This window comes from Colossoma macropomum, unplaced genomic scaffold, assembly GCF_904425465.1.
Source record: "Colossoma macropomum unplaced genomic scaffold, Colossoma_macropomum, whole genome shotgun sequence".
Lineage (NCBI taxonomy): Eukaryota > Metazoa > Chordata > Actinopteri > Characiformes > Serrasalmidae > Colossoma > Colossoma macropomum.
Genome location: NW_023494791.1, coordinates 39,448,796 through 39,466,813, shown reverse-complemented (window position 1 = coordinate 39,466,813; position 18,018 = coordinate 39,448,796). Strand labels below are relative to the sequence as shown.

Sequence of the window (18,018 nt, the reverse complement as noted above, 5' to 3'; positions counted from 1 at the left end):
ACATTCAAATAATATATTTTCGTTGTATTGTATTTTTTCCTCCTCCTGTAAAGTCAATTTTACAGAAGGTAAAGACCTTCTTTTTTAAATGGAAGTTAATGGAACATTGTTTTTATTTCTAAGTACTTTCTGAGCATTTCTATTGGTCCATTCATCATGGTATTTTAACACACTATAAATCACACCTGTCACTTTCACATTCTGTAAAATAAAATAAAAAAAGACAAATAGTGAGATACAAGGTTTTGTTCTGACAGCTCTGTATGTTGCATTTTTACAGTTTTACAGCCTGACAGCTCCTGCTATTGAGAGCTGCTCCTTTTTGTGATGCCACATTAAGTCTGTGCATGTCAGCCATCAGTTGTCGTCTCTGTGGTGTGTGCAAGTGCAAATTTACACAGGAGACGAGAGGTGAAGGCGAGCTAACTGAAGCCAATCATCTGCTGACATTAGCTGGTGCTAGTTCTTTCTTGTTGGCTTGGTGTGTCTGTGACCAGAGAACAGAACTTGAAGTATGTTCATAGAGATGTGGATGTTAACAAGACTTGAAGTGTTTATTGCTTTATGTTCCTGTCAACAAATTTAGGTTGTATAAAAAAATTACATTTGTAATAAAAAAGTGGTAATAGATTTGTAATAAATCTCACTAACAGGCATGGCCACCAGAGCCATGGGTGTGGGCAGACATTTGCCCCACCACTTTTCAAAGTACTGGGGCGATGACCCACCACTTTCTGATTTACTACATGCCAGTTTTAGTGTTCTTTACTGCTGCTTTGCAAAACTAAGATTTGATGTTTGCCATCTGAGCTGAACCCAGAGAAGTGCACAGAGCCAAAACATGAGCCCTTTTCATGCTCAAAACCCAAGATGTTACTCAGATACTTTTACTCGGGCTTTGCTTTATTCACACATGCAGCCCTTAAATGGTATTTTAGGAGGACACGTGTTCATACATGCTATTAAAGTCTAGAAAACAGGAGGCGATGTTCTCAGCAGAAATAGCCAACAGCTTCTTTCTTTCTGAATCATGTACAAACAAACTCACACCACTTTTATTTGATTGTAAAAACTAAAAAATACTTGAACAAAAAGACTCAAATGTTCAGCCTTGCAGGCCTTCCTTCCACTCTTTTGCAGAGAAGCAGCTGTGCTCATGAACAGGCCAGGCTTTTAACTCTTCTCTGTAGAATCGTGTAACAAGACCTTTTCACTCACAAACTAAACTAAATAAAACAAAGCAGTCACAGAAATGTTGCCGAAAATGTATCGTCTTCTCTTAACACACGAGTCCTCCTGGTAATTTCCCAGGTTGTACAGGGTCTCATGCTGGAACATTGCCATGTCTTCTTCACACTTTGCTGAGATTTTGACTAAAGCTTGCATTCACACTTTACCCCTGTCTATTTAATTAGAGATAAATTCTCATGTAAAAATGCAGGTGTTAAAGGAGCTTAACTTAACTGGCTCTGCTTATGAACAGATTTACTGGGACATGTTATTATATTATAAACATGACGTATGCTATATGTAGTGCTGAAAAAGTTTTAGTTAAACCATCTTTTGTCAATCACTCACCACAGCTCCACTAGCACAAGTTTTTTTTTATTTATTTATTTATTTATTTATTTTTTTAGGAAACAGTAAGTTTGGTCCCACCACTTTTGGAAATGTGGAGGTATCCTTGCTAACAGTGCATAGTTTAGAAATTTACACAGAAATAATGCATTTTTAACTGCCCTTGTCAAATGTCTACTCTCACAGCTTTCATTGTAACAGAATAAAGTAAAACTAAACCTGAAACTAAACAATGACTTAGTCTTACTGTTCAGAAAACAAAGAATACTAATGCCCCCTTAAAACTTACTGAAACTAAAAAAAAAACAAAAACAATGAATAAATAAAATGAATAAAATATGGTTAATACAGTTAATAAAGTTCTTAGGATAATAAATACAGTGCAAAATTAAAATTAAACTATTTAAAACAAAGAAAATGTAATTCTAGTATAATACTTGGCGTACTACTCATTCATCCTCATTCACCAACCATTCGTAATAAGACCTTTTTTCTAAAAAAAACACTTCTGATTCTGACATTCACCATTATTTTCTTATATTGATTTGTTCTTAGATAAGAATAGAATCTAAACACACTCAAAAGCACAAAGGTGTGAACAATTCTGTGGTTTAAGAACACATCATGAATCTGACATACACTTTTCCTTAAGCCCTTTCTGAAGACCACATTTAAGAAAAAATCCAGGAAGATATTGGTGAATGAGGCCAGCTGCTCCTATGTTAACATTAGCCTATATGTGGCTACTGTAATCACTTGACCTACTTTACTTTATGTTGTGCTATAAGCGATTCTGTGATATTTCAGGCAACATTTGTTATAGAACCAGACTGTATTTGTTTCCTCTGTTTTCCAATCCAGCATTTTCAGACTCAGCTTTATTTCTACAACTCTACAGCTGTTTACAAACTTTAGCCCTGTTGTTGTGTACCTTGAGAGGTCCTTCAGAAAAACGGCAAGAGTTTGTTTTCTCCTCCATCTGATTCGCTGCCACTTCACACAGATCCACGGAGCTACAGCAGCCCGACACGCGGCGCTTACGCTAACCGCTGGAAAGAGTGTCCTGATTTTGAGCGAACTTCTTCTCATCAGTATTAAATTAAGCCCGAGAAAAACTTCCAGAGGCTTCTGAGGAGTAATAGACTTCTCTCGCTCTGTTCCCTCCATCACAACACGCCACTACAGCTAAATATAGAGCTCACTGAAGTCACCCAAAAACTAATGGTGTGATCATTTCCCATCAATTAGTCCATCCATCACTCCTGATTGGGCCAAAGTGTGATCGTGAAAACCTATTCTTGGCTCCCTCCAGCGAAAGACTGTCACACGGCACGCAGCGGAGGCCTCATCGACTGAAAGAGAGCATACAAAGGAGAGCATACAAAAGGGAGCATGTGTGTCTGCAGAAAGCTTTTCCATCTGTGGGTACAACGACCTTCATGAGTTCCATTAAACGTCCCCATATACCGTCATGCTCAGCCTTTAATGACTGTATATTGAAGAGGTTCAACCAGAGGATGGACGTGGTCACAGATGGAGATGTTCTTATGGCTTCACCCAAACTGTCTTCACACTGTAAAAGTTTAACAGTTTATTGGTGCCATATCGTGAAGCATGGTTGTGGTTTATTATAAGAATGGAAGGGTAAAATGATGGAATCACCCCTCAGAGTAAGATATCCCCTCACTCTCTTAATATACTTCCTAATCAAATGATGTGGCCAAATTTATCCTCAACACATTTACTAAATGGTCATGCTCTGACTCATTTCTGGATGACTGCATTCATCTGGATCAGCAAATCTATTACCTAGAACCTTTCTGAACTATCTCTCATTGAAAAATAGTGAATAATATATGTTTTTCATGTTTAATTGTATCCGCGAAGATGGATATACTCTCAAGTTCAATTTTAGTCAGCCTAGTTCATGCTGAGATCATTTAAATTGAACTGTAGCCAACAGCTAGTCTACGCTACTAAAAGTTAGCTTGTAGTCCCTCTTTTAAACTGTTAACTACTATGCTAAAATGCTGTCTTGTATTTAATCACTTACAAGTGACAATGCATGTTTATTTGATGGACAATAAAGATGTCTACATATTCCACTGTGATAACAGAGAAAGATTTGGTTTCAGGTTTGCCGTTCAACCCGCAATGCTCCTGTTTAAAATTGCCTTCAGTAGCGCAGAAGAAAGAGGCAGTTTTTATTTTTAGGATAAAACTCAAGCACATTTCAAGCTGCCTCAAAACTTCAAATATGTTTGACTTTAAGTCAGCAATAGCAACAACATGTTGTTAGCCATTAAGCTTTCTACATTTACTCATTAATTAGGTACAACTTCATTTGTTTGTCTGTGTCAGAAAAAGCAGGAATGATTAATTCAACAGAAAATAACACACAAGCTTCAAAAATTACATATAAAATCCTTTTTTTCTATAATTAGTGTGTCCATCCTTTGCATTTTTTTACAGTCCATTCTTTTCGGGAGACATGCTATAGTTTTATGTAGAAATACGCAAAGACATTTTTCCACGCCTCCAAAGTTCAGTCTTCGAAGTTGGTTACATTTTCGCTAACACTTTCTTTGTGTTAGCGAAAATGTAATAAGAGTCTATTGTGTATCTGAAGGGGACAGTTTTGGTGTCTACCAGGTCTTCCAAAGCTGTTAAGAGTCAGATTTTCTCTGTAGCATTTAAAAACTAATAATAACCCCAGTTTTGTAAACTTAGATTCTCATAAGCAATATCTCATGAAAAATGAATGTAACAGATTATCAGTACCACATCAACAACATATCAGTGAATATCTTGTAGATGTTATGTTGATACTTTACTTACATTAAGTAGATGTATTGTTAGTATGTTACTTCAACTACCCAAAATCTAACCTCACCCAATCTTACCCAAAACCTAACCCTAAACTTGGCTCTAATCCTAACCCTAATCTTAACCTCAACCCAAAACCTAATCCTAACCCTCATATGTTTTTTTGATATATTACTGAGAGTCTGTTGAGTGTTTGTTTCATCTAAAAGGACCACTCAAAATAAAGTGTCACCAAATTTCCCAAAAATCCCAAACACATTTAGTGATACTGAGGTCTGGACTCTGGGGTGGTCACTCCATAGTATTCTCAGAGTGGACGGATGGACAGAAACACCTGTGGATTTTTTCAGATCTGAAGCAAGATTGGAGCTTGATTTTCTCCTCTCTCTCAAAGATGAAAGCTATTGTGTATCTGAAGGGGACAGTTTTGATGCCTACCATGTCTTTCAAAGCTGTTAGGAGTCAGATTTTCTCTGTAGCATTTAATAACTTTAACAATAACTCCAGTTTTGTAAACTTAGACTCTCATAAGCAAAATCTCATGAAAAATTAATAACTTACTTACTGTCATGACTGGAAATCAAATAAATGAAGGGCTGTCTCTGACTTTTGCTCAGTACTTTATATATTTTTGGAAGTGAAAATTGTGAAGTTACACCTTTAGAACAAGAATTAATTAGTATTATTAAATCTATTTACACAAGAGTGACTTAATTACCAAGTATAATTGACATTTTCAATTCAATAAAATAGATGTTTTTAATTAACAATAAAGCAGAATCGTTAAGAAATGAACTGATCAAGGTCTATTTTATGTTGAAAAAGTATGTTTTATGTTTTACCTTAGAGTAATGTAAATTTTCAAAACATGCAAACACTGGAAATGATTTGATCGTGGGGGGCAGGTGGGGTAGGGATCACCTTACTCCTATTTTCAAACCAGATTAGTGTTATCAGATATCTTACAAGAAGCAAGCAGAAGGAGGAATATCAAGTGCTATAAAAAACAGATACTTATTGTTTGAAGATAAAATGTTTTTGTACTGTGAAGAAGCTTGTAGACCCTGAGAGCACTGCAGAGATGGGAGCTGTAGTGCGACAGGAAGAAAGCAGCTCCCAAGCACTGATGGAGTATTGGCTATCGTGGAATGGAGAGGCAGTAAAAGGATGAACTGCTTCTCAACCTGTAATGCTCTTCATCTCTACAATAAAAAGATCACGAGGTGAGGGAAGGGTGAAGTTTGCAAGAGGTTGGAACAAATGAAAGTGCTTGAAGTGGGACAAAAAAACAGTTTGCATGCTTGGCTTTGATTCCAGGAAGCAAGCCTTATGAGATGAAAGAGAAGCCTCTAACATTTTCGCCTGGCAAAAGGGGGGGGGGTGATTTCTGAGGGACAGACGCGAGCAGAAGCGGATCAAGCTGCTGAAAAGAGAGCAACGTATACAAATGTATGGGCTGTGAAGCGGCCTAGAGGTAGAAAACCGTACACAATTTCAGTACAAGGCTCAACAGGCCGGATCAAGTTGCACACTGGCGCTAGCGAAGAACTACTGAAGCAGTATGCATTAAATGAGCAGAGAATAACATGAAGGCAGAGGATATTATGGTTAAGGAGTCAAAGGAAGCGTGCTGTAGATATGCAATGAGACAAATCTACGCCTGCCTGAGACCCAATTCACGAAACACCAGAACGAATCTTTCGATGCTAATGTGTCAGTACGTAAAATGTCATCTGGTAGATCTGGTTCAAAGTGTGAAAAAGCAATTTCAGAAGTTACTGCTTTCATACTGCAGCCCTGTCCTCTTAGCAGAGACACATTTTCAGAAAGACTGATTGTACCTCGGGGCCTGATGATGCTCAGAATGTACGCCCTCCTTGATTGTTTTCTGCAGGGTCACATAATTCGAGCCCACATGAGAAAAACAAAAAGGCTTCCCTTTATAGAGGAGAAGACAAGCTAATGTGCCTCCAGGTGTACCGTCTTGCATAGGTGAGGTTCATTAAGTCTATAATGTTTATACTTTATGGTATTCACAACATTTGATATATGTCAAACACAAACACACAAACATTGTCTAAGTAGCTAATCCTCCTGGGTCATGGGGGAGCTGGAGCCTATCCCAGCAGTCATTGGGCGGAAAGCAGGAAACACCCTGGACAGGCCGCCAGTCCATCACAGGGCAGAAAAATGTCATACACACACACGCACACTTTCTAAGCCTCTTATTGTTCTGGGTCGTGGGGGGTGATGAAGTCTATCCCAGCAGTCATTGGGCAGAAAGCAGAAAACACCCTGGACAGGTCGCCTATTATTATATAATAATATAATAATATTATTATTTGTTATACATTCGTATAATGTGCACTGTTAATTAGATTTTTTTACAACATAGTTTGAACAACTTCAGGCATCTTTAGTTAAACAACTAGAATTCTCCCCAGGGCAGCTTTGCTGTAGTTCAGTTTCTTCCAGTGTGAAGTAAATGATAGCTTGCAAAGCTATGCTTTCAAAGCAGCTTCCCCAACACTGGCAATATGTTTTAAGATGCTATATCATATACACACACTATTCACTTCATTAGAAAGCACTCTTGGCCACTTTCTCCACCAGGTAGTGTAGAATGTTATGGGCACAAATCCATGATCCTGCATTTTGTCGTCATTTCTGCTACCAAAGTCGAATTTGGTTAACCTTTATGCTGGGTATGCTTATGGGTGCAGGCCTGGTGCCAGAACTAAATCACTAGTGGGGCGTCCGAATACCACAGAGCAACATTGGTAGAGGGGTACGGGGCGGCTAAGGAAAATATGGGGCCAGAAATCTAGATCTGTTCAAAGGAACCACACAAAGCTATACAAAATATTGGGATTGGGGGGGATAATGATTGATTGACCAGTATTTGGATAAACAGAATCATTACAAAATCATCATAATTTGTTGTTCAAGTCAGATGATCACTATTTCGGAAAAACATTAGCCAGAACTGCTTCACATAAAACCAAAAGTGGAGTATCAGGAACTCAGAAAACACTTCTGATGTTGCACTGATTGTATCACAGCATATTTTATTGCATCATTGTATTGTGATGAGTATGTTAGCTTGTGGCTTGTGTGTTAGCTTGGGGCTAACATTAACTTGAGACTAGAGCATTACAATTCAACACTCTAAAGTATTTTTAATATTGTACTTTCATTATGTTGAATGCTCTAATAAACTGCAAATGGAAACATTAACATAATGTGTGGCACATTTTCAGCCACTCCTTATTTATCAAACTGGGACATTACTGTATTGTGTCTTATGTGGTTGGTATAGCATAGTGGGTAGCACTGTGCCCTCCTTGTGGCAGACTGGGGTTCAGTTTCACCATGCTATACCAATGAGTGCGCTTGGGCACTATCTGCCAAATGCCATTAATGCAAATGTCTTAAATTGAATTGTCAAGTTGTGAATCTTTACATGCCTATTTCCTGTTAATACTAGGGTCATGTGAGAACCTTTTGAGGTTTACCTAACTTACAGGTCTACTATGTAGGTACAATTACAGATTGTAGCCCATCTGTAGCGGTGAACAATTTATCAATAATAATATTATTAATAACATCCAGCCAAGAAGGGTTCTGTGGGCAGAAACTGACTTTTGAAGAAGAGAGACATACAAACCTATAAGACAGGTGTTTTTAGGGAAGTGAGGCTGTATATATGACATCATTATCAGCGGCATTTTAACTCTGAGGTCAATCAACGTAATTATGGCACAACTTTTTTCTTTCTTTCTAAAATAGACATAAAATCACAGCGGTCTAGTTAGGCTTAGGCTGCCTGTTATGTCAAGAGCTCCCATCCTCCATGGCCTCAATGGGAGGCGCTTTCACTTAAAGTGGTGTGATTTGTCAGGGAGGTCTAGTTAAGCCTACGCTAAACGGAAGGAATGGTTACGGTTAGAATGTTAACAAGTCTGAATGAGTACATCAAAGCCCTCCATCGTTACTGTAGCTTTTTGCTCTCTCTTGAAAGCCAGATTCATCTTTACCACCAAGAAAAGAGCAAAGGAAAATGAGAGAGAGAGGAAAGAGTAGGAGAAGTGGCATCTTATTTACCCTGGACTTCAGTAAGGATGATGTAATTTCCCTGCTCAGCTTAAGCCAGCCCATATGTTGCACTCTCATTTAGGGCAAATAAACAAGAAACACATTTTCATCGCAGTAGGTGTTTATGGGTGACTTCAAAAAGCATGGAATTACTCTGCTAAAGAGAAATCTGAACGCTCAAAAGTAAATGGAGCATCACTTTGAAGTGGTGAAATAATGGTAGAAATGTGCTGATCAGATTGACCACACAAACTTTAAACTATGTGGGAACTATACTGACCACAAACGCTGGATTTGATTTCGGTTTTTCCATCGAACAACAGGAAACCACTTTGCCACGGCTTTTGAACCCCATAAGGCACGGTAATTGGGCGGGTTGCATGTTATAGCCCAATCAGCAGATGTAATACTTCATTTAACAAAACAAACAAACGACCGCGGTTTCTTTTACCCACCCAAAGTTCACAGCCCATTACAATCCCTCCCCCCAGACATCTAGAGAGCAGCGAAAGCCCACTTTCCAGATAAGAGAAAGCACTGTCTTTTTTAAGAGGCCTCAGCTGAGATGAACTCGTCACGGCTGGAGGTCCTCACCTCGCTAAACGATAGGAGCTAGGCGAGAGTGGGGGAAAAAGAAAACAGGTTGCTGTATCAGTCATCCAACAGCAATAAAAGAGGGCGAGGAGATAAAGCCATCTTTGACACAGACGCACACTCAGATAAAGCGGAGGGGATGATGGGCTTTGTTTTGAGCGAACCAGGGAGGAAGGGGGGGCAAAGGAGAAAAAAAAAGAAAGAAAAACCTCTTGGCTTAGCGAGAGAAGTCTCCTGATGATAAAACCAGTGATCTCTTGCCACCCAAAAGAGCTTTCAATCAGAAGTCCATCGCTCAGCTCTGCCAGCTGAGCCAGATTGGTTTTATTGCACAGGCTTCGCTCCAGTCGATCCACTCTTCCCCGATGTTGCAATTATTTACATAGGATTAACCTTCCTACCTCCAAGCGAGTTCAAGCCGGGACCACTATAAAAGCTACCTAGTGCTTTTTAATGTCGAGCATTTGTGTAATGCGTTTGAGAGTTCTTGCCCAAAAGCTACTGAGGCAGGTTCTGAGACCAAAAGTCTTATTGTTGCAGGGTTAATTAGCTTACCAACACTGCTATCAGGGGATAGCAATTAGAGGAGAGACAATGTTCTTGATGTGGGCTTTGATTAGGATCCCTTTGGTGGAGAACACAGCATTGGAGCTCCTTTATTGGAGCTATAGACATTGCAAAGAATACCACCTCCAGACTGAGCTGTGTAAACAGGCAATCTCCTTCTCACGTTATTTCTCTCAACACTGCAATGTTCTCGCTGCCGATATGAAATGCCCTCCCCGGCCATTAAGCGTCCTCAGAAACGGTCTCAGACATGCAGTGCTTGGCAGCGAAGGCAGAGGCCAATTACAGGAAAATAATGAAGAAAGCAAATTGCCCTCGAAACCTTAACAGTCATGACGAATCGATAAAAGGACCGTGATGACATACAAAGAGGTGGCAATGAACAAAGTGGTTCAGCAGCGTCGGACTTGCGGTTCTGTGGTCATGGCGATTCATTGACAGGTGCTGGGCTAAGTGGTTTTGTCATGGCCCTGTGCCCTCTGATCTCAATCAGGCTCGTCCTCCCCCGCCCCATGACCACCAATCAAGGAGATCACGCCCAACGTGTGATATAAATCTGAGTCTGAGGGACGGCTACAATACCCACAGAGGTCTAGGGCATTTAGCATGCATCAGATAATGTAAGGGCCACACCAAAAGAGCTTGATGTGAAACAGATAGGGTATCGCCGACGCTAATCACTTCCTCACAGGGGGCTGAAATCGAGTGTGGCCTTGAGTTCGTCTAGTGGAAAAAGCTGTGACTAGGGATATCCTAGGACAACTTTTCTTGCCCCTGATCCTAATCCAAGTCACATAACATTGAGTATCTGCTGATATCAAGTACGACACTATTTTTGCAGCTAAATAGCCATACAGTGCTCACCTCAAGTACATTAAAGTTAGTGAAACGATTTAGCCAAGATAAGCTAAGTGGACAATCACATCAGCATTTGCACAGTGTAACACTGTATTGATATGTTTTTATTTTTGGACTAGGGGCACAATCTAACACAGGGTAAATATAATATGGATATTTTTTAGTTACACATGGTTAAGTGCTTTTGGTCACCTTCTTATATTTTCCTAGCAATCTCATCTGCAAATGTTGACAGCAATTAGACAGATATTTCTCAAGACTCACTTCGAAGACTCTTTTTGTCTCCTAAAAGTAACTTTTCATGCCTTTTCATTTCATCATAAGTGTTTTCGATTAGTTGTGTTGTGTGTAAGTCACAGAATACACTCATATATTATTCGAATCACCCTCTTAGTGTGTAAGTAACTCCCAGTGAGAGTTAACCCAGTCAGATTAAAGTACAGCCTCCACACGGTGGGGTTAGTTTTAACATAGTCTAAGCCTCCTCAAATAAACGAGAGTCCAAAGTCTATATCTCGCCCATATCAATCAGATTCATATATTTTTGTGTATTTAGGTTGGAAGGTGTGGTTCAAACAACCATGTTTACCTAGTGTTACAACCAACCCCGCACTCTGTTACAATTAACCCCACTTAAGGGTTAAGTAACAACATTTGTACATGCTATGTTTTCAGCTAAAGCATTTGTTATCTGGAAGTGCTGGAAACAAAGTTTCTGTTTTCATTTGTAGCAGACATATGTAGATTGCTTATACGTAAAAAAATTAACAGCTCAAATGTTAAAATTTAGCAAAAAAAGGTTATGCTCCACTCTCCTCTACTTAAAATGAATAGAGTATCCTAAATGTGCTGTTATTGCCAAGTAATTTCATGTTACCACTAGTTTTGACAAAACAGTCAAAACATTGCCATTGCAATATTTCCTGATGGGTTTTTTTCAACTTCAAAATAGTTCTTTGCCACAATTTGTGGATAAGTCTGCTTACACCACCTCTGATGTACATAGTGTGTAAAACTGTGAAATAGTAAAAAAAGATAAAATAGCCTTAAAAAAGGATCAGAACTGGATTGTGCTTAATATAACTGATATCGATCCATTAAAATATGCATGTTTTCACACGTGGTCCACATCCAGGATAAATTCGGGGCTTGTTTGGGGCTCATTTTTACAGGTTTGGTTTCAAGCAGGAGAATTCCTTTATTGCTTCTTTGGTATCAACACTCAAAAGGTGATGAACAATGGTAATTCCTGGGTGCAAGGCATGAGTTCATGAAAGCATGTCTTTGAACAGAACAGAAAACCTTTTAGGCATCACAAGACATGTTTTATGTGATGTTCTCAGTGGACTGGATTTCACAACATAAAAAAACTGCAGTTAATTGGAATATTATGCATTTACTGATGATAACAAGATGGTAATTAATTCATGCTGCATTATGCATCTACAAAAAGGATTATTTGGATCACCCTGTACATAAATAAGGCAGAAGACATATTTCAAACAGTGAGTAACATGACAAAATGAAGGAACTATGCGCAGCCCCAGGGATTGGATAGCTTTCACACATTGTGTGGACTTGGATTTACTTGGGTGGCTGGCGGCCTAGAGGCAGGAGACTTGAGCCATCAACCTGAAGTTTGCAGGTTCAAATTCACGACTGAGCAGGTATACCTGGTTGTGCCCTTGGGCAAGGCACTTAACCGCACTGTCCCAAGCAGTGCTGCTCCCAGACTGTGCATAGTTAGGCAGCAAAATGACGACTTTCCCTTGTAGGACCAATAAAGTAATAACACACTTAGAAAGATCCCTACCATTTTAGGTGGACCAGATATTGTTTCTCATTTGGACTTGAAAACTTTTACACTCAACCGAATGTTCTAAATTCTCAGGCCTTGTGTCTGGAAAAAAAACTCAAGTGTCAAAACACCTTATGCTTTGATCAGATCCCACATTGATCTCTTGATCAAATCAGAACATCCCTAAGCAAGATGCGGGAGGTTCTGGTCAACATCAAGGCACAGACAAATATACAAAGGATTTTGTGCCAAAAGGGGAAGTAACTGACTGACAAGTGTGCGCTCGTTATCTAGGGACTAACTGGAATCCCATGTGTAGTGCTGCTGGGATCAGAATTCATCATGTAATTGGGTTGATTCCCCCATCCCCTCCTCCATCGCCCCCTTCCTTGCCCTATCCAGTGCTCCGTGCAATGATTATTTCAATCATGTCAGACTATGTGCAAAATTCTTCCAAAAGAGGAACTCTGGGCACTCACGGCTTTGTTCCGACTGGCTTGACCCCTCCCCCCTTGCTCCCTCCCCTCATCTACCCTGCAGACATGGTTGGGTGCTTCTGATTCCGTCTGACCGCTTGATGAAAACGCGATGCGGCAGGGCCGGCAAAGAGACGGCCACGTCTGGACCCACAGCTCTCTGAGACGCGGGGAGCGTTTAAATGCGTTCAAATGCTGCCGCTCTAACCAGAACAGGCACACAGTCCTCTCGCAAATTGGGTGAAAACATTTGAGACTAAGAAGCAGCTCACATGTGCTCTAACAACATGCAGGTGCTACAAACAGGTTATCAAAGATGAGTCGCTTACCTCCTCCACCGCCGAGAAGACTGGAGTTTGCTGTTGAGGAGACAAAAGGGAAAAAAAAAACAGAAGATCAGTGGCTGGGTTTAAAGAACGTTTCAAAGAGAAAACACTTTTCCTCAAAGAGGACACCATTATTCAGATGAGAGTAGGCACAGACGTAGACCTTTAAGGTCAAGCACCCTCAAAGGAGAGATCTATTCATGGCACAGGGGTTGTGAGGCACCAGCATGCATACAATAGCAAGCTGCAATGCTGAAGTATATGTGGTATATGTGTCAGCTGCATGCAGGCACTGTTTTGAGGATAACAGAACAATAATGTCACTGTTCATGTCACTTTATTGCAACAGTTGCATTTCTTACAGCATCTAGCATGGAAACTCAATCTTGTTGTACATGTGCAGTGGCAGATATTCCATTCTATGTTCTATTCTAATGGAATGAAGGAAAACTAAAGTTATTACAACAGTACAATGTATCAAATATTATATAACAGCCTTTAATATGCAGGACTTTTACTAGACCTTTAAGCCACAGAGAAAGTGTATTAACATACCACTCTTGGATTTACTAACATTATAAATCAGAAAGACCATGTTCTGTTTTGTGCAACATAATCCAAAGCAAGTATTAATAGAGAATTCCATTTGATGTGTCCAGTATTTGACACTGCCTGGAAAGCCAGCCCAGAAAGATCAGTGTCAAATTTTCAGCTACCAGTTTTGAAAAGACTGTTGAGGCTGTTTATATCTTAACATGTGTTCCATGTCCAGATTATAACTGTATATATTTTAGCTGGACTTCATTTACACTTTTCACTAAAATGCCTCCCATGTGTGACCAGATGAGATTCAATTTTACTTTCGCACTAAAAGCACATTAACACATACATTGTTTCCAACAACCTACTGTAAACATGGTTTCTCACTTGTTACTACCAGTGTATTATACGCTGTCAAATACTGGAAAAATTGTCTAAAACATCTTTCAAGCAGCTGCTGTGATTTCTGCAGTGGTCAGTGTCACTACTGTCCAGAAGACTCAAGTCCTACATAAATGTATGCATGGAAAACATATTTAATTTACACCTACACTGTTGAATGTGGTCAAGATCCATCTCTAACCACCTCTCAATGTGGTTCGAGTGATATAATCATAATAAGATCAAGGTGCGCCCTTTTTATGCCATCAAGTGAAATCTGAACGTGATCTGATCACCAAAAAAGTTGATGCAAAGTGTAAACAGCCTTTTTGAGTCACAAACTATGTAGCAATTAGGCTTATCACAATTATTACATGCATTATTTAAGATGACCACAATTACTCAACAGCTGTTAGCTTTCACAGTCATATGCTTACAATGCCACAAACTGAATGTCAATGTATAATTTTTCAGACACTGTGTTGAGATATATGCATGTAAATAAAAGAAAGGAGAAAATGTATATATGGGAACATATGGAAAGCCATGAAAACAACAAACGTTCTACCTTTTGACTTCCAGGCAGCAGTGAAGAATATTTATTTGAGCTCAAGCAGTGTCCATCATCAGTTGGGAGCTACTAAATATCAACAGCTATCACTATAGATAGATAGCTAATCAGACAAGCTGACCACTGTATGCTTGTATTTGTAATAGAATACAATCACAATTACTTACATGGCAATTAATTATGAGCTAAAATTTCATGCCTACTAGTTACATTACACACTATATTTGTTCTTTTTCCACTGATCAAGAGCAAAACACATTTGCTGTATGGTGTTGTGTCCAGTTATCCACTCCACCGACTTGACTACACCATGGTTTAATTAAGCAGTATTATGGAAATCTGTGGAAACCATTACAGTGTGGCCAACATTATGGAAATTCATTTCATCTAGTCTACTAACAATCAGGGATGCACACACAGGAATATTACACAGTATATTAACACGTCCAGCTGCCTTTCTTAGATTTAGTGTTCTAATCTCAGCTCAGAAGAGTCTGATTGCTTTTTGTGGTCCAAAATAAGGATTTCAGTACAGAACTGCCAATGTTGGAATACTAGTGACTGAAAAGACATTTATTCAGAGGTTCCGTATGTTATCCTCAGGATTATTGGACATTACGACAAGTACATGTCAAATTACACACTGTAATGCTCAAAAAAGTACAGATACAGGAAAAAATAAAGTGAAGTACAGTATAATTTGTATTCATTTGATGCAAGAGCACACAAGTAAAGCATGCATGCTATGAAGTAGAAGGGGAACATTTGTGAACAAAGTTGTTGCTATGGAATCCCAGGAGGTTGCTATGGTGCTGTTAGGCCATTGCTAGGGTATTCCAGGTAGTTGTTAAGGTGTTGTTAAGCCACTGCTGTAGTACCTACAGTGGTTGCTCAGGTGTTGCTGGGCTGTTGTTATGATATTTCAGGTGGTTGATAAGGTGTTGCAAGGCCATTGCTATGGTATCCCAGGTAGTTGAAAAGATGTTGTTAAGCCATTGCTATGGTACTCACAGTGGTTGCTAAGCTGTTGCTAGGCTATTCTGATATTCCAAGTGGCTGCTAAGGTGCTGCAAGGCCATTGCTATGGTATGCCAGCTGATTGTTAAAGTGTTGCTAGGTTGTTGCTATGATATCCCAGTTGTTCCGTGGTACTCATTGCCAGTATGTATGTGAGTCTGTGTGTAATGTCTATGAGGGGCAGTGTGAGAGGTCCTAATTAGATTTGAACTTTCTCAATATTCCAGCATTTGTTTCTAAAGGGGAAAAAAATAGAATAATAAAAAAAATGTATTAAATAAAAAAAGTTAAAATTAAAATAAATATAATAATAGGAAGATGATAATGAAGAACTTTGAGTTCACTTTTATTAAACCAACTCAAATATACTGCAAAGAAAGAAAAAAGTATGAAGTAATGTAGCGAGAGTAGCTGCTTTTCACCGATCACACACCACAAGCCGCTGTGTTCATGGACGCTGTGTGAGTGATATGAACGGCCACAAACTACTTGGAGGGCCACTGAAGTGAGTTTGAGCAGATGCTCTGAGGGCCGGGAAGCCCTTTGATGCTACCTTTCTCAGATGTTTGATGGTGGAGCAGGCAGCTGGGGCTGGGGGTTATGGGGGGGAGGGTTGAGGCTTGTCTGCAAAACCTCTTTCACAGCCCAGATAAGACGACTAAAAACAGCCCAAGTGAAACCCCTGCTACTGCTTCTCACCTCTGCAGCCCCGACAGCGACAATCAGCCTCACAAACGACCATTTAATCACGAGCACTGTGCAAGTTTGACACCATGAGCCCTGCTTACTGCCCGCCGCCACAAACATCTCCCATTTCCCAGTTCATCAGAAGGTAATGTCAAGGACGGGATTTCTTGACTGGAGAAAGTTGTTTGTGTGTGTGTGTGTTTGTGTGTGCATGTGTGCACATATGTGTGTGTGTGTGTGTGTTTTTCTACACTTTTGGGACAAAATTCCTCCTGAATTTGGAGGAAGACCAGGGAAAAACAGTGGGGACCTAAAATATCAGGGCCAGAAAATAAAATTGTTTTTACAGAAGCTATATTTTTTTTTTAAATTTTAAAACTGAAGGATAATATAATTTTTTTGACGGGTAAGGTTAAGGTTAGGTTTAGGGTAAGGTTTAGAAGTGTCTTATTGCATATATATATATATATATAGTTATTATATAGTTCATTTTCAACATTACATTATTATTACAAATATATATATATATATATATATATATATATATATATACACACTATTATTACTGCATATGTCATTTCATATATAATTTTACATGTAGACATTTACAAAAATACAAAAATGTGACCTGTGTAAATAGTACATTTAACATTTTATGTTTTTTCCCCAATATATTAAGTGCAGCACAATAAATAGTACTAAAGTACAATACAAATAGTAATTGTGCATTAAAATTTGCAGGAAAATGCTGTGTTAACTCATTTTCACTTTATAAAGTGAAAGTTTATAAAATTGTACAGTTTTTCAGTTTATAAAATTGTACAAAAACAAGTCTGTGTGTGTGTGGTTTGGTCATGTTGGTGGTTGTGGTGGTGTTGATGGTGGGGAGGGTGATTAGCATATAAGTCAGCTGGCTCCTCTTGTCAGTCCCAGACTCGCTGCTTCCACGGACTGATTAGAGGGGGGATTAAAAAGCCATCGTTAATTTGGCTGTTGTGGAAAAAATAAAGCAGACATGTGCTCGAACGTGGGGTTCATGAAGAGTGCAGGGGAAGCTGGGTTAAGCCCATACACCTCAATCACGATTAGCATGGCGGTCTAACAGCGGAGAAAAAACTCACTTTATGAAATAGAGACCAAAGGGAGAGTGCGATAATTAAACAGCCTTCCACTTATCCCAAATGTAGTCAATCAGCCAAGACCTGTCTGGCAGTTCAGGTTTCTTTAGTACTGCAGCTATGAGGCTAATAGCTGACAATTAATAAAATCTTTGCACGTTTGCACCCCTTACATTTCCCAACTCATTTACATTGTTGTACATACAGTATAAAGTCAGAGATTACATTGCATTTATTTAATTTCCAGTCAAAACGGCTATTAAGTTATTCTTGTTTCAGTGTCAGGACAAAAACAGAAAACATGTATTTGGAGGTAAATGTAATTTCAACTTTTTCAGTATTTAGTGTTTAGTTTGCATGATGTTAACTGGTGGAGTAAAAGCTTCATTATTTTTCAGCTACATAAGCTAAAATCTGAAGCGCAAACACATCATATTGTTATTTGACTACATATAGGCAAAGGGGAACACTGTGTAAATTTCGTTTTACACCAAACTATTCCTTTATTAGTACACTTACTAGGCAGCAATGAGAGTTGATAAAATAATGTGCAGTCAGTGTCTAGCCCACATTTTCCAAACGTGAA

General features: G+C 39.1%; 1 protein-coding gene across 2 annotated transcripts in view; it reads right to left on the bottom strand.

Moving 5' to 3' along the window:
• Positions 1-18,018, bottom strand: part of macrod2 (mono-ADP ribosylhydrolase 2) — a 1,059,267-nt gene that overhangs the window by 771,731 nt on the left and 269,518 nt on the right. For both annotated transcript variants that reach the window (XM_036575072.1, XM_036575073.1), the window contains exon 4: positions 13,122-13,151. In XM_036575072.1, the coding sequence (XP_036430965.1) occupies positions 13,122-13,151 (30 nt within the window). The remainder of the gene's footprint in view (positions 1-13,121; positions 13,152-18,018) is intronic.